Source organism: Xiphophorus maculatus, chromosome 4 (genome assembly GCF_002775205.1).
Source record: "Xiphophorus maculatus strain JP 163 A chromosome 4, X_maculatus-5.0-male, whole genome shotgun sequence".
Taxonomy (NCBI): Eukaryota; Metazoa; Chordata; class Actinopteri; order Cyprinodontiformes; family Poeciliidae; genus Xiphophorus; species Xiphophorus maculatus.
In genome coordinates, this window is record NC_036446.1 from 17424626 (window position 1) to 17446193 (window position 21568).

Here is a 21568-nt window from a genome sequence, read left to right on the forward strand (position 1 = left end):
CCATGGAGGCCAGCACGGAGACCAACAGGACTCGCTACAAAGCCCTGGATGCAGGCCGGGCGACCGACAGGACTCAATACAAAGCCCTGGAGGTCCGCCAGGAGACCAACATGACTTGCTACGAAGCCCTGGAAGTCAGCATGGAGACCACCGATAATCAAACATGAAGCTTGGAGCCCTCATGACACTTCTTTGTTTAGAAGTACCATCTTTCAATCCAGCACCTGAGAGTGCCTGTTAGGTACATTTTCAGAAGCATATTGGAGATGCCTCTGATCACTCTTCTGAATAAAGTCGGCTGATTCTGTGGCTGGTCTGAAAGCACCTGTTCTATTCTGTCCCTCAGCTGTTCCAAATCAAGCTGCAGGTTATTGTTTTCCTGCTCAAAGATGGTGTTCTCCTTCTCCAGAGAGGTCTTCATTTGCTCCATGGTGGCATTTATCAGCTCCAAGGTCTTGTTTTTATGCTGCAAGTACTTTATTCTCTGCTCCAGGGCGGTATTTTTTTGCTCCAGAGCGGTGTTTTTCTCTTCCAGAGCGTTCTTTTCTTCCTCCAGAGCAGTCTTTTCTTCCTCCAGAGCGGTTTTTTCTTCCTCCAGAGCAGTCTTTTCTTCCTCCAGGGCAGCGTTTTTCTGCTCCAGGGCAGTGCATTTCACCTCCAGAGCAGTGATAGTTAGCATCAGGGAGGTTTTTTCCTCCTCATGTTGCCTTCTTCTTAAATTGAGGTTCTGATGCAGGTCTCTGTTATCGAGCTCATAACCAAAGTTTTGCCCTTCCAAACGCCTTGCTCTTTGCTCCAGGTAGGTACTTACCCGCAATGTACGAGTCAATCTCACCCTCTGAGAGGTGTTTTCCTGGTCTAACGTGGAAATTCTCTCCCTCTGATTGGTGTTTTCCTGTTCTAATGTGGAAATTCTCTGCTCCAGGGTACTGATTTGAGTGGTGTATTTCTGCTCCACGGCAGTCTTTTCTTTTTCCAGGACCGTATTATTCTGCTTGAAGAAGGTGTTTTCCTCCTCCAAGATGGTATTTACCTGTTTTAATATGATGTTTTCCTGATGTAGGGTATTTTTTCCTTCTCCAGGGCAGTGCTTTTCTGCTCCAGGATGCTTTTTTCCTCTTCCAAGATGGTGTTTTTTTGCCCCAGTGCAGTGTTTTCCTGCTTCAATGCGGTGTTATCGTCCTGTAAAGTTTTGTTTACATCAATCAGCGTTTTTAATTCCCTGTCTTTTGCAAGTGCCGCTTTTTCTGTGTCAATAACTTTATTCTTCAGCTCCTCGTTTGCTTTGATGAGTGACTGTTTCTCAATGGACATCATGTTAACTTCTTCCAAGATGCCATTTAGCTTCTCTGTCTCTCTTGCCAAGATCTGCTGTATTTCTTCATTCCCAGAATCAGAAGATGAAGCCTTATTGCGTTGACTCACTTTTGATCCTTTTTGTCTGAATAAATTCAAAATCTGCCCCATGTTTTCCTTTGTTTGTTTGTGAGAAATTTCTTTTAATCTTGAAAAACTTTCCTTTTCAATCTCTTGTTGGGACACAATCCTTCTTCTTGCTATCTCTCTATTCTGCAATGCTTATGACTGCAGAATTCAAGTGTGCAGCTTTTTGTGACTAGCTCTTTGTGACATCATTATGCGTGATGTCACAAGTTGATGACACTATCTCAGCAGAACAACTAGAAAACTGCTGAAGTTTGGGAAGATAAGAACAACTGTGGCAAGCGTCGGTTGAGTTTACCCGGAGAGCGGGAGTTAGCTCAGACCTTTTTTGGTCAAAAGCAGCACAACAAAACTTAATACGCCATTATTAAATGGACCCGGGTCGACCCGGGTCCAGCGGTGCAGTGCAAAAGGGGCTTAGTGTCCGTCTCTAGGCAACCGTGACATCATCATTGGTCCGAAGCGTTCTGGGGTCCTTACTAGCTCCCGCCAAAATTTAGCTGACCTTAACAAATCTTGTGTTTGAGTTTCGTAATTATTGTTACACTAAATGTTTATATGTGTGTGATAGGCGTTACTGTCGGACATACAGAAATACGGAGCAAATCGCGTCCCGTATACGGGAAAAGGATGGCAATCCTACTGTGCTCTTCTCCCATTAAAATTGTAGAAACTATATCAAACACAAGTAAATCCACAGTTTGGTAGGTAACTGGTATTTTGGATGATGTTGTAATGACAATAAATGTCTTAATTCATAAATGACATCACCTGAGCAATACTACGGAGCCCCCTAGGGGACATGGGGAATTTTTTTTCTTTTGCGTTACCTCGCAAAACTTTTGCGTTACCTCGCAATACTGTACTGGTCAGTTATGCAGCATAATTGAATACTGCAAGCCTTTCTTACGGTGGGCGCCGTACTTTCTGCTTTAATATAAGGTTATGTGAGGTATTTCCATGAATGTTAGTATCTTTTTGTGAAATATCTGAAGTTTTATATCTTTCTTTAGGATAGAAAGGCGCCACAAACCTACGATATAAACAGAAACTTTCCGTAAGTAGGAAAGAAATAAAAATACATCCTAATTTGGACTATTTCTGACTTATTATCACGGGTAATATATCATCTGACAGTTTTGATTGTGTCTCTGTTCTAGTCTGAATGGTTTAAGACCACTGGAGTCCTAAGAACAGCTAAGATACTGCACAGAACCATCAAGTTCCTGCGGCAAAACTCCTTTGCTCAAAACTTGTAATCCACAAAGCATATTGCGTTTGTTGTGTTGTGAAGCTGGTCTTCCTGGTTACTCTTTTTAAGTTTTGATGACATCACATGGAAAGAAAAAAAGTTCAGATGTGCAAAATCCTCTGTGGCTCAACAGTCAGATGTCTAACAGTTTGAAAGTAAACAAATAAAGACAAAACAAACGACAGATGGAGAGACACACTGACCGTTTTGAAGTCTCGGAAAGGGACGAATTGCACAATGTCCCTGAGGACAGGCTCGCCCTTCGGTGACCGCAGGACGCCATCGTCTCCATCCAGGATCTGCATATCTGTGAAATCTGCATTGCCCACTCCGACAATGATGATGGAGAGAGGCTGGTAGGACGCTCGGACAATGGCTTCACGTGTGTCTGCCATGTCTGTGACCACGCCATCTGTGAGGATGAGCAGGATGTGGTATCTCTGCAAGAAATTATAAAAGAAAATTATTTAATGTCACAATTAGCTCTATTGATCTTACCACCATTTGTTCTTGAACAAGGACACTTCCCGGCATGTGAGGGAGGACTTTCTAGTTTTCTTGAGGGATTATGTAGAATTGACACAACCACAGCCAAATGTGGCCCTGAACTAGAAATCACTCTACTATTAATCAGTACATAAAAACATTGTAGATTAACTAAAACAAATGCTTATAAGCTCTTTTCCTGAATAGTTCAAACTGAAATTTTCTGTCTCTCTGCTTGGGATGAGCTTACTCATCTCGGATGAGTAAGCTCTGGATAATGGAAAATTTGTGATTTATTTTTCCCCATCACAACAACAAAGTTATATTTAAAAAGTTGTATCTGACTCTGCTGCTTTAGCAGAGAATCAATTTAACTGTAATCATATAGATTAAAGTCCAAGAAGTTATGTATTTTTCTTTAGACATTGAACTTTAATGACATTTCCCTATATAAAGTGATACTTAATCCTACCTTTTTTGTCAGGATTTACACTTTTTGGTTTGTATTTTGGGACTTACTTTTGATCCATTTGCTGCCTTACTTAAAAAAGAAACTTTGCTGATGCACTTATCGCGAATCAAGTTTGTGTGAAATCAATTTCAAGGTGCAAATATTTTTGCGTAGCATTACAAATAACACTATGATCACTTCATGCGTACTCTACTTTAATTAAAACTAGAGTAAGACTTTGCTCTTTGGCATCCCAAATGAGCTTATCTGTTTTGAATAAAAATGACAGAAGATTTAAAGAATCTCAAAATAAATACTCAAGCAACTATTAGCATCAATGAGGTGCACTTCATAAACTACTAATCTAATACAGAAAAATCTGAATTATAATATCATATTCATGATAAACTCTTTCGTTTTTCTGCCATTTAGATGTGTTACAATAACACTGAGAACCAGAAGCTGCTGATTTTTGAATCTCGGTGAGAGGAATAAAAACAAAACCTGCTAAATCCATGTATATCACTGAGCTACTCACTGAAGCATCTTTAATGTTGCCATCGCCTGCTGCCACCTTGGCTATCCTGTTGATGATTGGAGCAACATTAGTTGGCCCATATAATTGGATCTTAGGAAGGCAGTTCTGGTATGCCTCGACGACTCCCTGGATCCCTAATCAAACAGAGGAGAAACCAAAAGAAAAGAAACAGCAATATATTAACTTACATTTATACAGCATATGTTGTTCAGTTCACATTAAGTCAGTGACCTTTAACAGTATTTAAATTACCTTGAATTTTGTCTCATTTTGCCATGTTGTTATAATTGACTTTTTAATGTAATTCATTAGGATTTCATGTGTTCGACTAAGATAAGTAGTGGATAAAAGCTAGTGGTTGGGGAGAAGGTTAACCACTGAGTGAATGCTTTGCAAAAGCACATTTCAATGGATTACAACTGTAAATATTTTGGGGCATGTATTTATCAGCTTCATTCATTTAAAGCCTAATAAATTAGTTTAGAATAAAAAACAAAAAGATCAAACTCAGTCAGATAAGATGCAGCTCTTCTGTGAAAAATGAGACTGTCACAGAACAACTGAGATTAAAATACAAACAGGTATATTCTCCATACCAATTAAATGTTTTTAAGGGCTATTTGTTGCACTGAGTCTTATCCAGTATTATCAGAATAAAAGTGAAATATGACTGTATAACACACTCCTCAGATTGCTGCTTTTAAAAATATGTAAAAACCATCTATTGTTTGCCTCCCATTTCACAATTATGCACTAATTTACATCATATATCACATAAAATCCCAATGCAATACTCTAAGCTTTAGGATTGTAATGTGACAAAACGTGGAAAAGTTCAATGAACATGAATATTGCTGAGCCTAATGATTTTTGATTATAAAATGTTTACTAAATTATACAAATCTGGAAAGAGGACTACTCATTTATCTAATAAATCATACAGGACATCTCTCAACTATTTACGGATATTTGCTTGCACCTTTAAAAGCATCTTGTTCTCTGGGATCGGCATGTGGAGAACTCCTTACCTTCACATTCATCATCCTCTGGGTTGAAATTAATCGCAAAATCATGGGATACCTGTAAACAGAGAAAGGAAATGATCAATCCTAAACTGAGGAAAAATTATGCCAGTAAATGAATGTACTGTATTTCCTACTTTAAAAGCTTTCTTATTGCAATAACATCATCATTTTTGTAGGAAAGGCTTCCTGAAGGGAAATGTCTGTCTGTTCTTGAAAAGGTAAAGTTCAGTCTTTTACTGAATGGGCTTTGTTCAAATATCTTTCAACTTATATTAATTTAATTGATAACACATTGAAAGAGTATATTTGATCATTACAAGTTAAACAGAGAAAGAAAAAGTGCTTCTCTTATTTCAGTATTATTGATTTGGCATGTGTATTAGTTAGGAGAAACACAAAGGATGTGAAACATGTTTGTCTTAAAATGTTTAGGATGTGTAAACTGTCCTACCACTTTGTCAGGTTTGAGTTTCATGTATTTTATTTGATTACAGTGAAGGAATTGTAGCTTTTTTTTCAATTATTTGGTCTATTCTTGTCATCTAAACTTCATTTGGATTCTGTTTATCACTTAGTGTTTTAACTGGCAACCCTCCTACTGTGTTGCTTCCACTGACTAGAAACAGTCTTTCCTGGAAGCCCTGACTGTCTGCCAGACCACTGACAATTGATTCCTGTCCAGCTGGCTCCTATTTAGAGGCTTTTAAAAAGGACTTCAGAAAAGAAATAACTGTGAAGAAATTTAACATGAATGACAACTTGGCTTATGTGAAGGAAGCAGATTTAGTTTTTATCTGTCTTAACTGCATATTTTGCATCTGACCTTCTTAGATGAAAGCAGAAAACACAGCGACTAGCAGTGCAATCACTCTTGTCTTTGCCTTATATAGATATATTGTCCTCATAATTAATCAAATAAAGATTATACTGTACTTTCTTGTTTTGTGTAGTCTGTTTTTTCTCTGGTCCCCTAAATACACCATATGCAAAAAAAGCAAAAAAAACACTCAAAGAAAAGTACAGTCACATCACAGCACAGTTTTAACTGCTTGTATTTCCACTTCAACCAGGGCACATAAAGCACCTGCCGTGTTTGTGTTGCCATAGTCACCAAATGATTTACATAAGTACATACACAACAGTTTGCAATCAGCAGATGGATCTAACAGCAGTCATAAAAATGTTAAAATCACTAATGTGCATTCAGTACTATCTACTGGTTATCAGTGTGAAACATAAAGCAGTGAAATGCACCAGACAATATATATGTTATTTTTTAATAACATGCAGTCATAAGTGTTGGGTTGAGGTCTGCTAGGATCCCTGAAGGAAAAAACAGCCTGACTTGACAGTAACTTTACACAAAAGCTGCAAAGGTCACTTTTTCAAAGTAGAGGATTCTGACAACACACAGTTAACTGTTGCACTTTTTAGAGGAGCACGGAAATACATAAAAGTAGCTGCATCACAGTCAGAACATTGGTATTACTGAGGGTGATGTTTTAAGTCTTCAATCAGTAATGACCATTAGAAAGGTTTCTCCAACAGTGAGAGATAAACTCTGGTTTACAGGTTTGAAAAAGGAATGCAACTCCTCTCCTGCCACTGATATATCCATAAGAAATATAATCTGCTGGTCCTAATGTTGTGGAACAGAGTCTCCCCTCAGAACTGTCTTCCAGCACATGTGGCTGCGGCACACATGAACCATAATTATGAACGTCAGAGCAGCTTGAGCCCATATCCATCAAACCTGCACATCTAATGCAAAAGAGCTCCTAGCTTCTAAGTTCAGAGAGCAGTTCATGATTAGTATAATGACTTAATTAACATTCAACGGCAACAGCAACCTCAATGTGTCAACAGCACACGGTCTGACAAATTTGACGCCGAAAAGGCGAGGACTGTCATGGTAAATTCAGAAACTCAGTTTGCATTTGCTCTCCTACAAATTCTGCACGATTGAAATGATAATTATTAGTTCAACACACTGGATTACAATATTACATTAAACATAGGCCAGTCTTGTTTGATATGTTATCTGAGTGTTTCATCTGTAAGTGGGCGTGGGGGTGTGTGTATGGGGGGGTGGACGGGCGTGTAGGCGTGTGTGTGTGTGCACACACACAGTTATTCCTCAAAGTTTAGCTTTCTCCCCGGGGTGCTAAACTGGAGTAGCAAACAGCTTTCAGTTCTTAAAGGGCAATTTTCTTAAACATACGCTCTCACACTTGTGAATTCTCATGTAAATTTTGCATCAACAAGCTACGACTTCAGTTCTTGATGAACAGGATATTTTCCCAGAACGGCTTGATATTTTAAGACAAGGGTCTCATGAATAAAACTACACTCAGTAATTAGTTTTAAATGTTAAAGTTTGACAGAATGACAAGGTGTTTCGCAAAGTAGGTCATGGAAATCACCTTGGTGAACATTCAGTCTCAGGATGAAGAAAATTACCAAACCTCAAAGTGAGTACCAAACAGTCATACATTATGCACCATTCATGTTGAGGAAGATAGGGCTAGAATAGATGGTTAAAAAAAACAAATTTATGATCAGACTTACTCACCTCATAATTTGGAGGAATTCTGGCACCAAAACCCAAAGCTGAAAAGCGCTTGTCACTAAACACAAAAAGCAAAATCTTTAATTAATTAGGGCTCAAATTACAATTACTTTGCAGTTTTGACAAAAATGAGTGAAAAAATATTGTGTCCATCTGTTCACATTTCCAAGGACACACCCCACGCTTGTTTGCATTTCATAACACGATTAAAGCCTGAATAACAGTTTGGAATCGGTCCCGTGGTCCCGGCAGCCAGCGTTTGCACCTGTTCAAAGAGCTTCTCTCGCTCTTTCATCTCTTCATATTCCATTGTACCATTTGCATGAGTTGATATAACTGCGAGAGACTGCTGTGCTGGAGGGAGCCCCCCAGTCAAAGGCCAGGGAACACAATTGTGAATAAATAACAATACAAATTCAATGTCTGGGTTGACTCCCTCATTGCAAGATAGTGAATATATTTCCAGTCTATGGAATTGCGTGGCTTAAATTTGAAGATTAAAATATGTCCGTTGTCTGTTTACTGCTTTCTGACAAAGTACCAGAATAAAAGAACCACTAGAGCACTTCCACATATACTGCATGTAGAGGGAGAATAGCAAGCAACTATTGACACAGTTCTCTCCTATCTGTTGACAGCGTGTATTTAAACTCTCTCAAAAGTCACCCACATGACGGTTTAATAACACACAGCACCATGCAAATATTACTCATCCTTGTTATTATGACACCATTTAAATTGTAGAATTTAGCACAAAAAAAATGTCCTTTCTGAACAATTAAGGTAAATAGTTTTATATATTTTTAAAATAATTTTCTGGCTTTGTTCTGTACACCTGTTTTACAATTCTTCATCTATTCCATTGTTTTGACAGGTGTTCATGAGTCAGGATAAAATTAGAGTACAGCATCATCCTAAAATGATGCTTTTACTGTACTACATCCTTTTAGTATGTAGTAAAAATTAAAAATGTGTCCTACAATTTTATTTGTACTTGCAAATAACATGTAATTTCTAAAGTAGCCTTTCAGCACAAAGGCTCCATACATATTAATGGCACCATGAAACAAATATAAAATCATACTCTGAAGACACAGCAACACATAATATGTTGTTCTGGTTTTTTTTTGCTCGTTTTATGACTTTTACTTCAGAGTCATCATGTAAAAAAAAAAAGATGCAAGATGTGATTGATTAAATAAATCAAACATAGAACACTTCTTGGAGAATTATGCAAGAATGGCAGCAATTTTTTAAAATCTAAAATCTGTATATTATTTTGCTTTTGATATTCCCCCATAAAAAGTGTGAGTTATCTATGGAGCATGAATGCATTGAATGACCAAACTGACTGATGAGATGCCCTTGAGCTTACACCAGAGTGCATATCATCTGTGCTAGATCTTGATTTTATTGGTTTTTCTTTGCATAAAAGACTTTAAAAATGTAATGAAAAAGCAAATCATGTTTTGAAGACCTTTTCTTTCATTTCTCCAATATTGAATTTTCCTGCTTTGTTTTTAACACAGCTTCAAACCCAGTGAATACAATAAGTCAGTACTGGGTTTCTTTTCAGTCATGCTGTAAAAATTTTCTCTTCGTATCCCATGTTCTCAGGCTCAAACACTAAAACTCTCTTTATAGAGTGCCTTTGTTAATTAAATAACCCTGTCTGTCAGAAAACACGAGACTTAGTCAATTTAGAACCTCCGAATGTGAAGTCAACTTAGCAAAGAAAATTAATGATGTGTGAAATGGATACTGTTAGGAACAAAGAAGGACTATAAAATTATCTCAATGAATTTTTTCTATAGGCATTTCTTATTGCTGTTCAGATGTTTGACCTGATGAAGATCCAGGTAGTATATAAATGCAGTGAAGGTCGAGTGTGCAGGTTTCTCTCTATCCATATCACAAGCTTTTGTCGTCCTTTATATTTGTGTGACAAAAAAAATCCTTCATTCAGGAACAAAAGAGGATAAAGAACTGAATTTATCTGTGATCCAGTCAAATTAGAATGTAAGATGGACAGATTGAACTTAACAAAACAGAGCTGTATTTTCTCATATAAACTGAAATTCAGAAACAATTGAATCAGAGAGATGACGGGGTTGTAAGGAGGGGTGAGGAAGTTGTTCTGTAGGGCTACACAAAGTGTTGAAAGCTGCAAAATTAGTGCATGCAATGTTAACATCGCATCTATTGGCTATTCATGTTTTGTAACCTAATAATATATTCAGCCTGCTGGATGGAGCTTCACAAACCCGTTACACTTGATAGCACTCCAAATGCAAAAGGTCACAGAAAGTTATGGAAGTGTTGTAATGACAGAGAAAATTGAGAAAAAGGTGGGTTTATTGCAAATGACATCATCAGTGCAAAATGCAACAATAACAAAAAAAACAGTTTATTTTTTAATAAGGCGCTGCCTTAATGGTCAGGGAAAGAAGATGCGTATGAGTGAGGTAAAGATGATTAGATGAGAGAGAAGTACTTTCAACTGAAACTTAGTGTGAAACTCCAGACTCTATTTAAATGATTTAAAAGTTTTTACTTTGAGAATGTCAGCACATCCAGCACATCAAGTCGTTGAATTCTCTTCATCACCATGTCATTCAGCTCCCCAGTGCCTGGTAACAAGCCATTCATTTGATTCAGGTGTGTTGGAGCATGAATGCATCTAAAAGTTGTAGGATAGTAGCTCTCAAGGACTGGATTTGGAGCTTGTCCATGGTTATACCCCACCTCTCACCTGATGACCATCCGGATCAATTCCCAGACCCCATGCATTGCTGCACAGCTATAAGCAGCAATAGATAGATGTTGGATGGTTTTGATTTACAATAAACCCAGAAAACTAAGTTAAAATCCTTCAAATTACTGAAATAAAACTAAATTTGACACTTTCAGATAAAGAACAGAGCTGTCGCATCTTGTTTTCCATCGCATCTGTGACAGTTTGCCTACAGACAGCTTTTCTAATGGTCGCTTCTTTTATCTAGGCATTGACTTCATTTCATGCCCCTTTTGACAAAATAACTCTCCACATTCTCCAGTTCAGAGAGATAACAAATACCATCACACGCTCTGAAGAATCATAGTTTGGGGCACCGACACTGGAGAAGATATCTTTAACTCAGTTAGAGCGGCTGAAGTACCTGAATAAAATTTACCGTGTAAGCAGGTGATTAGTTGTTGTTTTTTTTTCTGAATTGTGATTGCTATTGGAGTGACTAATATTGCTTTGAGGCAACTTTTCAGATATTACAAGCATTTAATTAGCTGTGATGGATGCTGGCTTGCATAAACATTGGCAAAGAGATGACTTGCAGTGAGCAGTCTGATAACGGTCAGGTAACTTAACTTCAAACTGATCTTTTTTTTTAGTTTTAAACCATTGTATCTACTTTTTCTGCTGGTAGTATTTTGTGTTATATTAGCAACAAAACTGGACCAGATTTATTTTTATTGCCGCAATTTGTCTTCTGGTAGTGTTGATTGTACGTTATTTACAATGGCTGCAAAATAAGAGCACATCTCTGTGGTTTCTGGATAATTGGATCTCATTTTTTCTATCACTGCTTGGACTATAATGTGCTTTGACCTTGTGTTTGTTACTATTTTTCTCTGAAAGAAACATCTAGATGAGCAAAAAGGTTCTTCTCTTTCATTCAACCTTCCCACTGGCTCTGGCTAATGCAGTGTATTGTATCCAGATATAAATGCATTTCTGTAACAATGTTTCCCAGAAACCCACAGACGTCTATCCATTTACATTTTTTAACTGAAATTTTATCCATTTTCATCCAAATAAAACAGTTCCACTAAATAGAGGCTTTACTCTCACTGTTATTGACATTTCAAACAGACTGAACAAGGAAAAGAAATGTTTTTGGTTTTGGATCAACTGTCTTCAAGTGGAACTGTAGCCTTTTTTATTAAATAATGGGAAGTGGAAGAGAAATTTTTCATGCATAGGATTTCTCTGACCCATACTGTACGTTTGATGTTGCTGATAAATCAAATCAAGAGGACCCATTAACTTGAGTATTTGACTTATATGGACAAAATTACTAAATTACTTGAGAAATAGAGTTTGTAATATCAGGATTTCATAAAACTAAAAGGACCCAAACTGAGTTGCATCTTTTCTAAAAAAAAACAACAACAAATGTGAATGATTGCTAAGCAAATACCACATTAGCAAAGTCAGTAGATGTAAAGTACAAGCTTATAACAAATTTGTTTTCTAAGTTAATAAAAATGTGTGTTTTGCTTGAAAAGGTCAACTCATATTCCTGCAACCTTAACAGAAATAATTGGTCAGATGGATGGATAGAAAAGGAGAAAAAAGTTATTGTGGACACAAAATTTCATGAATTCAAATCGTTGTCATTCACCCAGTTTCTAGATTTGTCCTACTATTTGCACTATTGAAATAAGTGCACTGACAGAATCACTTGGCCAAAACAAAATGAGCTCAGAGAAAAGAAAGACGCTTATATTCTGGGGATATGAGTGGGCTCAGATTTTTACTCAGTTATTGATGCAAGTAAACAGTTTAGACATGAGGGATATGGCAGCAGTGTTAGTCAACAAGTCATAGATGGATGAATGGATGGAACGAGGGCAGGTTATATGGGCACGAGGGATATTCTGGAGTTTGTAGGGGCATGCTACATCCTCAGCATCCTCAACACAAGACAACAATAAAGGCTATTCCCAAGTCATGTTCATTCTAAGTTTTACTGTCAAGTACGTAGTGATCCTTCTCATCTCATTTTGTCGGCACCAGAGAGGAACCACATGGAGATGCAGCAAGTGTAACAACCCTCTCAGAGAGGTAACCGAGTCTCTACCCACACAGACAAAAAACTAGTCACTCCAGCTCCATCATGCACTCCTCTGCAAGGACTCGAAAATCCCACATCACCTATGTTCACTAAAGGCTAAAAGGTTTCCACGCCTACTCTTTACACCACAGTAACAATTCCAACTTTAAAGGGAAGGGCCTCCTACACTTGCAGTCCCTATTAGCCCACAGGCATGTTTCCATGTATGATGAGTTCGTATGAACATCTGACGGATAACGCTAGCAGGATCGGCTGAACATTACCAGGCAGGTTTTCTATCTCTCGGATGCTATAATTAGCAAGACAGTGCTCCCCTGATACTCAGTAGGAGGAGCTGCATAAATCAGCAGTCAGAGAATTAAGCCTCATCTGGCTTAGTTCTGACAGATGGATCGGATCGCTCTCCAAATCACATCATTCTAGGTATAATTGTTGTTAATTAACTACCTGCAGGTCTGTAAGTAGTCTTTTTCAAACATTGTTTAATGAAAAGCAAATATTAACCAATCAGCTGTCCCACCTTATTTTGAACATACAAATGCAGACAGATCTGGCTTCATGCTGCACCTCTACTGATTTTACATCAATTTTGACACCCTGCTGATGTTCCCCTGCCTCCCACTTCTGTCTGAAGTGCCTGCTATGCTGGTGTCAACCCCTATCTTATCTGGAGTACGATGTAATGAGCCTATGCAGACTAAGAAGGAGAACCAGTCACTGCAACTGCTGCCGAAAGCTACAACTGTGAGAGGAGGCATGCACACAGTTAGGCTGTCAGCTCATACAACCTCTAAATCTTTCTAAAACAAAAAGAATAATGGACAGATATAAAAAAAAAATACTTTACCATCAAACACAGCCCCTGGAAGTTGTTACTTGTTGTAAAGTTCAACAAGTTTGTTTGCTTCTACCACATCAAATTCCTTGATTATTAATTTTTATCCAAGGTTTTTTAATTGGTATGTTTAACAAAACTGTTATACAATTCATATACTTAAACATGCCTGTTTCAGATAATTTACACCAGATATGTTTTTTCACTAATTTCCCTTTCCACCTCTAGTCAAAATTTATTCAAACAATCTGTCAGTCTGACAAACACAGAAACACCAACCGGTTCTTAATCTGCATCTGACTTGTGGCTTGCACCATAACACATCATGTAAAAAGATGTATTTAGTCGGTCTGTAACAAATAAGAAGATAACAAATAGAAGTCATATCAGAACATTATTTGGCCGTACTGTAAAAGGAAAATGACCTCAGCTGCGAATCAACCTGTTGATTTTCTGGTTGCAGACAAACAGAAAACCTGTAATCACATTTATATTCATTTGTTCCAGTATTTTAGCGTCCACCTTCAGAAAAATATCTTAACCTTTACTTGATCTTGTTTTGTGAAAATAAAATGCAACAATGGAGAAATATGCAGAAATTACGCTCTGGGAGCTGCTAAGCAAGAAAGGTCTTTTTTTCTCTGGACAGATGGAACGTTGATAAATTAATGAAAATTTTAGAAGAAGATAAAAAGGATAAAGCACCACAAAGAACATAATCTCGAAAACCAGGTCAAAGTTTTTGTTGACTTCAATTGCAGGCAAAAATCTTTGTAAAAATAATATTATGTATATCTAATGCAATGAAGGCCAAAGATTATTTTCTATAGTCTTCCACAATGCAGCTTTTTTTTTATCCATTACCTAACAGGAAGTTTAACTCTGTGACATATTTGAGCTGCTGAGGATGTCAACTCAAATGTTTCTGAGAACTATTGAAAGTAAGTCAGCACATTCAAAAATGAATTAAATAAGCTGCTGAGTAACACTTAGCTGGGGAAGCTGAATCACAAACTAGTGAGTGGGAAAGCTGACAATTTCCATTACTGTCCATTTTACTGAGGTTTACATGGAGCTGCACATTTTACTGTGAGTCCCATTAAGATAGCTTTCAATCCAAAACCTTGTTCCTGAGAGCCTTTTCCAAGAAGTTGAAGATTGACAAACCTGTCATAGTCTTGACAGATCTCGCCCACGGCTATCAGGGCCTTTAAGTACTCATTGGGTTGGTACGGGTTAATGTAGTGCAGTGAGCAGCTGTTCCTGGGGTCTCCATTGGATGCCGTGAAGTCAATAGCAACCTGACAGAAAGAAATGACAAAGTAGGTGTGTCACAAATGTGACAGAATAAGTATTCCTCTAAAATGCCCACATAAAACCACAGGTCTAGTCAAGACATCATATTCACACAAGTTCATAAATATGGGAAGCATTCTAAGTTATTCTACCAATTTCAGTTTTAATTCATGTTAATGTCAAAATATGAAAATGAATAAACTGATTTTGCAAATATGAAAAGTCAAAAAAGCTCATGAGGTGGTCATGTTAAATCCACCGATAGATTGTTGGTGTCAGAGTGTATTTTTGGATAAAAATATAGAATGAATTATTTTATTTGACTTTTTGATGTTGTGTATGGCTTATGTTCCTCTAAGTACTGCTCTGATTGGTTCATTGGAACCTCATGACCTGAAAACACAGGCATTACCAGAACCAGCTGTTAACTTTTTAAGCCAGAAAACACAGAGAACTAAGGTCGAACAGCTGAGTTGGACCGAAATGAGGCATCTTTTTTGGTTCTGGGAGTTCTGGTGAGTAAGCAGACATATTAATGTTGGTTCCACACCTTCGTTCCATCTACGTTTTTCAAGATAATCTCATTAGATTCTGGTAATTCGTAGAATCCAGTAATTAAATTAATGAACATTCACCCCCACTCATAAAACCACCCATTGTTGCTTGTTAGTGTTGATCTTTTTGTATCTACATTTGTTTTGCTCTGTTTAACACTAGAAAATTGTTTGTAATTATTGATTTATCTTTAGTTGAATTGTAATTAATTATGAATAAACTGAGAAATGTACAGTCTACTTGTGCTTTTTTGAAGGTATATTGCTCAGTGGAAAGGTCACAAATTAATCCTTGATAAAGATTATGCTTTAGATAGCTACACTGATTGATTTGCAAACATTAATATGGGTGTTGTTTGACAGAACCTATTATTGGTACACATGGCAGACCTTTATGTTGTTTACAAAAAAATATTTTAGCAGTAAGGAAAACCAGAATAATCTTGAATTTATTGGAACAAATTATGATCAAAGGTAAATACTTCAATATTTTACTCCTACATAGGCTGAAGAAGCCATGTAGGAGTAAACACTGTAAAAATGCACACAGTACAAATAATACTGAACTTGTAAGTAGCAAGATATGCCAACATACATTGTTATTATTATTATTTAATGCAGATATATTTGCATTCTATATGCAAATAGCTGCTTTCACCACATCCAGCAACAAGAGAAGGAGAAGAAGCTTTACAGAGGGCAAAGGTCACAAAATTGAAAACGTTTCCGTATCGCCTGAGGCTGCTAACAATGAAAGTAGCACTACACATAGATAAAGAAAGTACTGTCAGGAGTTAGTACAAAACATGCTGTGTTTTCCTAATGCAGAAAATGTGTAAATATTGTTAAATCTAGATAACTTTGCAGAATTATGCCACTCTGTAGCCATGTGAAAATTGCATCTTGTAAATACAGATTGCACAGCTCACCGTAAAATGAATCTGGCATCCTCCCATGATGTAATCCAAGAAGGAGTAGACTCTGTGAAGCTGAAAGCAAAAAAAGAAAACAACAAATGAACATTTCCATCATGTCAATCCTCAGGACAGATTTCATTATAGGTTTATGATCTGCAACAGAATGATCACCTACGCTAACAGGATGTGCGCTTCAATAAAGCAGAATTAAACTTAGAATTGGATTGACTGTAATGTGGAAAAACAGATAACGCTGCTTGTAAAAACAATGAATCCAAATGTATAAAGAAATCTGCTTTTAAATTACTTTTATGTTAGTAAAACATGTTTTATGGTGCAGATTACAGTTAGATGGCAACAGGCTGAGACAGTGACTGATACATCTTCACTTCTTCTGAACTGTTTTGATAGATATAATATGTTTCTGCAGCTGATTCCTACCTTCAAGTCACTGAGAATGACAACTCCTGAATTTTTATAGTTTCTCTTCTTCTGTTTGTACTTAGGATTCAGACAATCCCACGAAACCTTCAACAAACCAAGTGAAAGACAAAAAATATATTAAAAAAAATAAAAACAATCAACAGAGTAATGCACTCTAATGACATAAAAGCACTGTAACATTTCGTTCATGTCAGATAGATTTCAGCAGCGTGAAGTGAGAGGCATGTTGGAAATGTTACACAGCCGACTCTCCTCTCCTCTACATCCCTCTGCTTCGTTCTGCCTCTAAATTCACTGACCTTATTTCCACTGGAAATTTTCTGCATTTCTCTGAATGTGGCATAGAACTCGCCGATGAAATCATGCTTTCCTCTGGAGTCATAATCCCACACTAGGCACTATGATACACAAAAAACACTGCTTACTCCCTCAGCTTGGCTCTGAAAAATACAATAATTACACAGCGCATCGCCTGACCAAAGAAAGAAAGCCAGAACTGAGGCAGTGAATACCTTTGCATTCATTAAACAGCACACATCTAGCACATATAGCGATGTGGAACACATTTTAATTTAAAATGTTTAAATTGATTTTACTTAGCGGTGGATTAAAAACATACAATGTCCTTATTTGACTGTATATTTCTAAATAACAGCATTTTCTTTTATATACATATGCTGGGACATATGTTTTGATGACTTAATTGGGCATAATGTTTCTGAGTCTCACATTGGATTCAGGCAAAAAAAAAAATTCTAATTTTAAAGATGAAAGCTTTTTGAGTTCACGTGTGTTTTTTTTGAAAGAACATCTGAGTCAGACAAAATTTGAATCAGTAGATGGAGGCCTGAAGGAAAACTAGAAATCAGTACTGGCCAGTGAAAATCTGACTTTAATTAAACAAAAAAAAAAAAAAAAAAGAAGACAACTGATAGGTATTTTTCCTTTCAAACCTACATAAAAGAAAGAACCACAGACAACGTATATGAATTTCATAATCAAGCTTTTGCAAAAGGAGAAGTCTCTGCCAACTTCTCCTCCGAGCAATTCACAGAGCGTTCTGATCTGCTTTCACATGAGCTCCTGTTTTTATTGTCAAAGAAGAACAGGCAAGGGGGCAGTCAGGAAAAACAACAGAGGTCGTAAAGCTTCTAACCCAAACATCTAACAACCCAGTTCCAGATGTGATATCTGATCAAAGGTCTGAGCCCGGTTCAAATCTCTGTCAGTACTGTCAATAAAACAAAATACGACTGCTCACAGGTAGTTACTAAATTAGGAGGTGTTCTTGCAAAAGGATTTAAGGTCTGAGAAACTCAGTGTTAACTATTTCTCGTAAAGTTGAACAGACAGTAGTGACCTCCATACACACATAAGGAAGAGAACACTTTAAACAGAAAATCACAATGATCTATAGGCTGAATGTGAACTAAAGTAAGAATAAAATGATAATACCAAAAAATCTCTAACAACAACAACTATGAAAAATAGGTTACAAGCTGTCCAGTGCATGACTAAGCCATAAACAATAGTACAAAATTGTGATCTTTAGATTTTTTAAAAATGGTTGTAAAAGAATCTAGGGTGATCATGTCAGAAATTGCACAAAAAACTGTAAAAACGCCATGCGCTTTATGAGTCCCAACAAGAGCAGAGGGCTGAGTGATGCAGCCATTATGCTGGGTGTTTACTGCTCCAAGCTGTGTGGGCAGTGCTTTAATGTGGGGCTGTTTTGCTTGCAGGTTCAGTCACATGTTCCCAATAAATGAGCTCTTCAGAGGGGATTAATACGCAGATTGACCATGGTTTCAAACTGTTTATTTTTTTATTAAAATGAATTTGTGATATTGCAAAAACGTACCAAATACATTGTGTCTTATTAAGCTTTTTCTTTTTGTTGTTATTGTTTATTTGGCCAGGCAGTGTAAAAATATGAGTTCATCAAATATAAATCGAAAACAGACTTTCAGCTTTACAGTCGTGGACATTTAGAATTCCCTCATTGAGGATTACCTTGAGTTTCCGCTCTTCGTCGCAGCTGCACAGAGATATGAGTGACACTTTAAAGGGCTCCCACACTGGATTCAGGTTGTTTTTTATCACCTGTTAGAATGATGACAACAGCACATCAGAACCGTAATGATAAAACAGCTTTACACATTTCCCTCTATGATGTAGCCCAACCACTTTGGTACCACTGGAAATTCTATTCAACAAACATAAAATGTGAAAATTAGCATTGTGTTTCTGATCTTAATAGTAGTTGTCACATCAACAAAAAAGATACCTGCTGTAATTTCTAGCATTTTTTTTTGACATTTAATCCCTGTCCACTTCCATTTGGTTAATGTAAACAAACCCTTTTTGAACTTATATTCTTATCTATTGCATATCAAACTGTAATGATAGTTTGATCATTAATTATCATTGATTATCGTAATCTATCAGACTGTAATGTGTCTGACAGATTATATGTACTGTATCATCAAAGGTACTTTGAATCGTCTTTTGCATAGTGGATCAAAACATATTTGAAGTCAGCAGATATGATATGATTCAACTCAAAGCACCTTGTAGTGAATAACAGTTTACCTGGCATATAGTGATCAATAAATGATCTGCTTTATATGTAAGATACAAGGAACAAGAAACGACACACCAGCTTTTTAAAGGATTGTACCATTTTACAGCAAAACATTTTACTTGCTACTCTTTGTAATTCTTAATTAAACAAAGGACATTTCTTATCATAGCTGCAGATAAACTCCAAAGTGAGATTAATCCAAAATGCAAGATTAATCCAAAATGCACTGACTACCTCAGTTCTGTGGACAAGCTGTTCTGTTCCATCATCGTTCATTCGAAATATTTCCAGAAATGGGTCTGACTTGCTGAAGAGATCCTGTGACAGAAGACACAAGAAAACTGGTAGTCCAGTGGTTTATATTAGATTTGATGTAAAATTTCTCAGAAATCAATTTCTAAAACACCTTCAGTAATTTGTTTCCTAGCTTTTGCCTTTTAAATTGGATTTCAAGTTCTGTTTGGTGTAAGAACAAATGGTCACGTCCAAACTCTGATCTACAGTATATTTCACACAGTTAATGAGATAGTTTGACAGACTGCAGCATTGAAGCTTATTGATTATTTCTCCTCCCCTGCTAAAACATTCAGTCCTTCTGATTTTAGACACCTTGATGCAAAACCTGCAGCATAAATCATAAAACTAGGTGGAGGAGTGAAGAAACAGCAAAATGATGAACTCAAATTTTGGTGAGGATGTGGATAATCTTTCTTAAAATTGCAAGACACAGAAAAGGTAGTTGACAGATTAATTTCCTGCTCTGAATACTTATTCAGAGGTTGTCGGAAAGTTTGCATGAAATGAAAGAGAAATTTACAGATGAACTGACTGAAGGCGAAGACACACATATAAAGTTTATTGCGCACAACAATGTTGAGATCTGAGAACTTCTTATTTTTAACTGAGGTTAAATTTTGTTAGTTTGATTTTATATTTAGCTTCTGCTCTTTTTCTAACTAAATCTGAGCAGCCCTGTAATCTACTTAACGGCTTAATATTCAAGATTCACTTGTTTAGAATTTTCTTTACCTTTCATCATGTTCCAGCTAATCAAATTAGCTCAGCTGTGGCTTACATCATAGGTAAATAAACCTTAATAAACCTGCTCAAATATACACATTTGGCATGCTTTAGCAGTATTTGTGGTGGCCTCTTAGTATCTCGTCTGCAAGGCGTCTGAGAGCCACAGCTATGCAGATTATTTAGGTCAATTGATTCTTCAGGGAGGAAAACAAATAATTATAGTTATGTACGTCTTCTACTGTGTATGTTTGTGTGGCTGTGTGTTCACGCCAGGAGACAGTTAAGGACGCATTTCCCGCCACATTAGCCAGATAGGTCTCCTGAGGGGTAGGAGGGAAAATAAATGTGAAAAATAAAAATGCTGAGCTGTAGTATCACTTCTGCGTTGCCATCGCAACCAGTAGCCAGTGGGCTACAGCTCCATGGACCGATGGGAAATGCACGTCATTTAATCTCTGGCTAACATGACATTAATGCTAATCATTAGCAGCTACCACAATCCATAATTAAACTCTCTGTTCAACAGCCCATATCCTTCTGACCTGCCTGAAAGTGCACTCATCTTTAAGATTCATACAACTGGAAAAAAGGTGAAAGTTAACAGTTTTAATGATTTAACTATTGCAGGTGTTTGTGGAGAAATGTCTAAAGTGTCACCATTAGTTAGTAAAATGATGCATCACAAAATGAGACATTTGTGGTTTGAGCTGGAGATCATTATTTACCTTCATTATTAGGACAGGCTTACCAGTGTGATTAGATTTAGGATTAAGTTTAGGTCAGGGGTCAGATACAACATTAAGTCATAAACCAAAATGTTCAAACCGGTCTGAGTATGAAGATGTGTCTGAGGTTCCTCTGGCCTTTAAGTACACTCATTTAAGATTCATACACTCTCCATCTCAAAACCTCATATTTTTATAGAATCAGGATTCAAGATTTCAATTTTCAATGGATTTAGATGTTGGGGATTTTTTTGCATTTGAACACACATTTACTCTAAATATATGGTAGGAGTTTATAAAGGTTTTAAATTTTTATCAGCAGACAAAAAAAAGACTGCCTTTAAAAGATATATGTTTTTAATATCTCTGCTTGCTGTTCACTTGGAAACAAGGTTTCTACACATTTTTTATTCAGAATCAATTTTTCAAGACTCATATATTCTAATTTACAGAATGATGTTGGCCATTTGATCAACTTTTTACAATGAATTTACTATACATGTTACAAATATGCTCCAAATTATAGACAAACCACAAAGCAGTATAATCGATCCAATTGTTTGAATGTTTTGC

At 36.8% G+C, this 21568-nt stretch overlaps 1 protein-coding gene across 1 annotated transcript in view; it reads right to left on the reverse strand.

Annotated features, from left to right (window-relative positions):
• The window catches only part of cpne7 (copine 7), a 55579-nt gene that overhangs the window by 6927 nt on the left and 27084 nt on the right, over window positions 1–21568 (reverse strand). The window contains exons 6-15 of the mRNA XM_005810422.2: window positions 19482–19565; window positions 18677–18766; window positions 16963–17061; window positions 16661–16747; window positions 16232–16291; window positions 14620–14753; window positions 7768–7822; window positions 5199–5250; window positions 4171–4304; window positions 2899–3135 (exon numbers count right to left, since the gene is read on the reverse strand). Coding sequence (XP_005810479.1) covers window positions 2899–3135; window positions 4171–4304; window positions 5199–5250; window positions 7768–7822; window positions 14620–14753; window positions 16232–16291; window positions 16661–16747; window positions 16963–17061; window positions 18677–18766; window positions 19482–19565 — 1032 coding nt within the window. The remainder of the gene's footprint in view (window positions 1–2898; window positions 3136–4170; window positions 4305–5198; window positions 5251–7767; window positions 7823–14619; window positions 14754–16231; window positions 16292–16660; window positions 16748–16962; window positions 17062–18676; window positions 18767–19481; window positions 19566–21568) is intronic.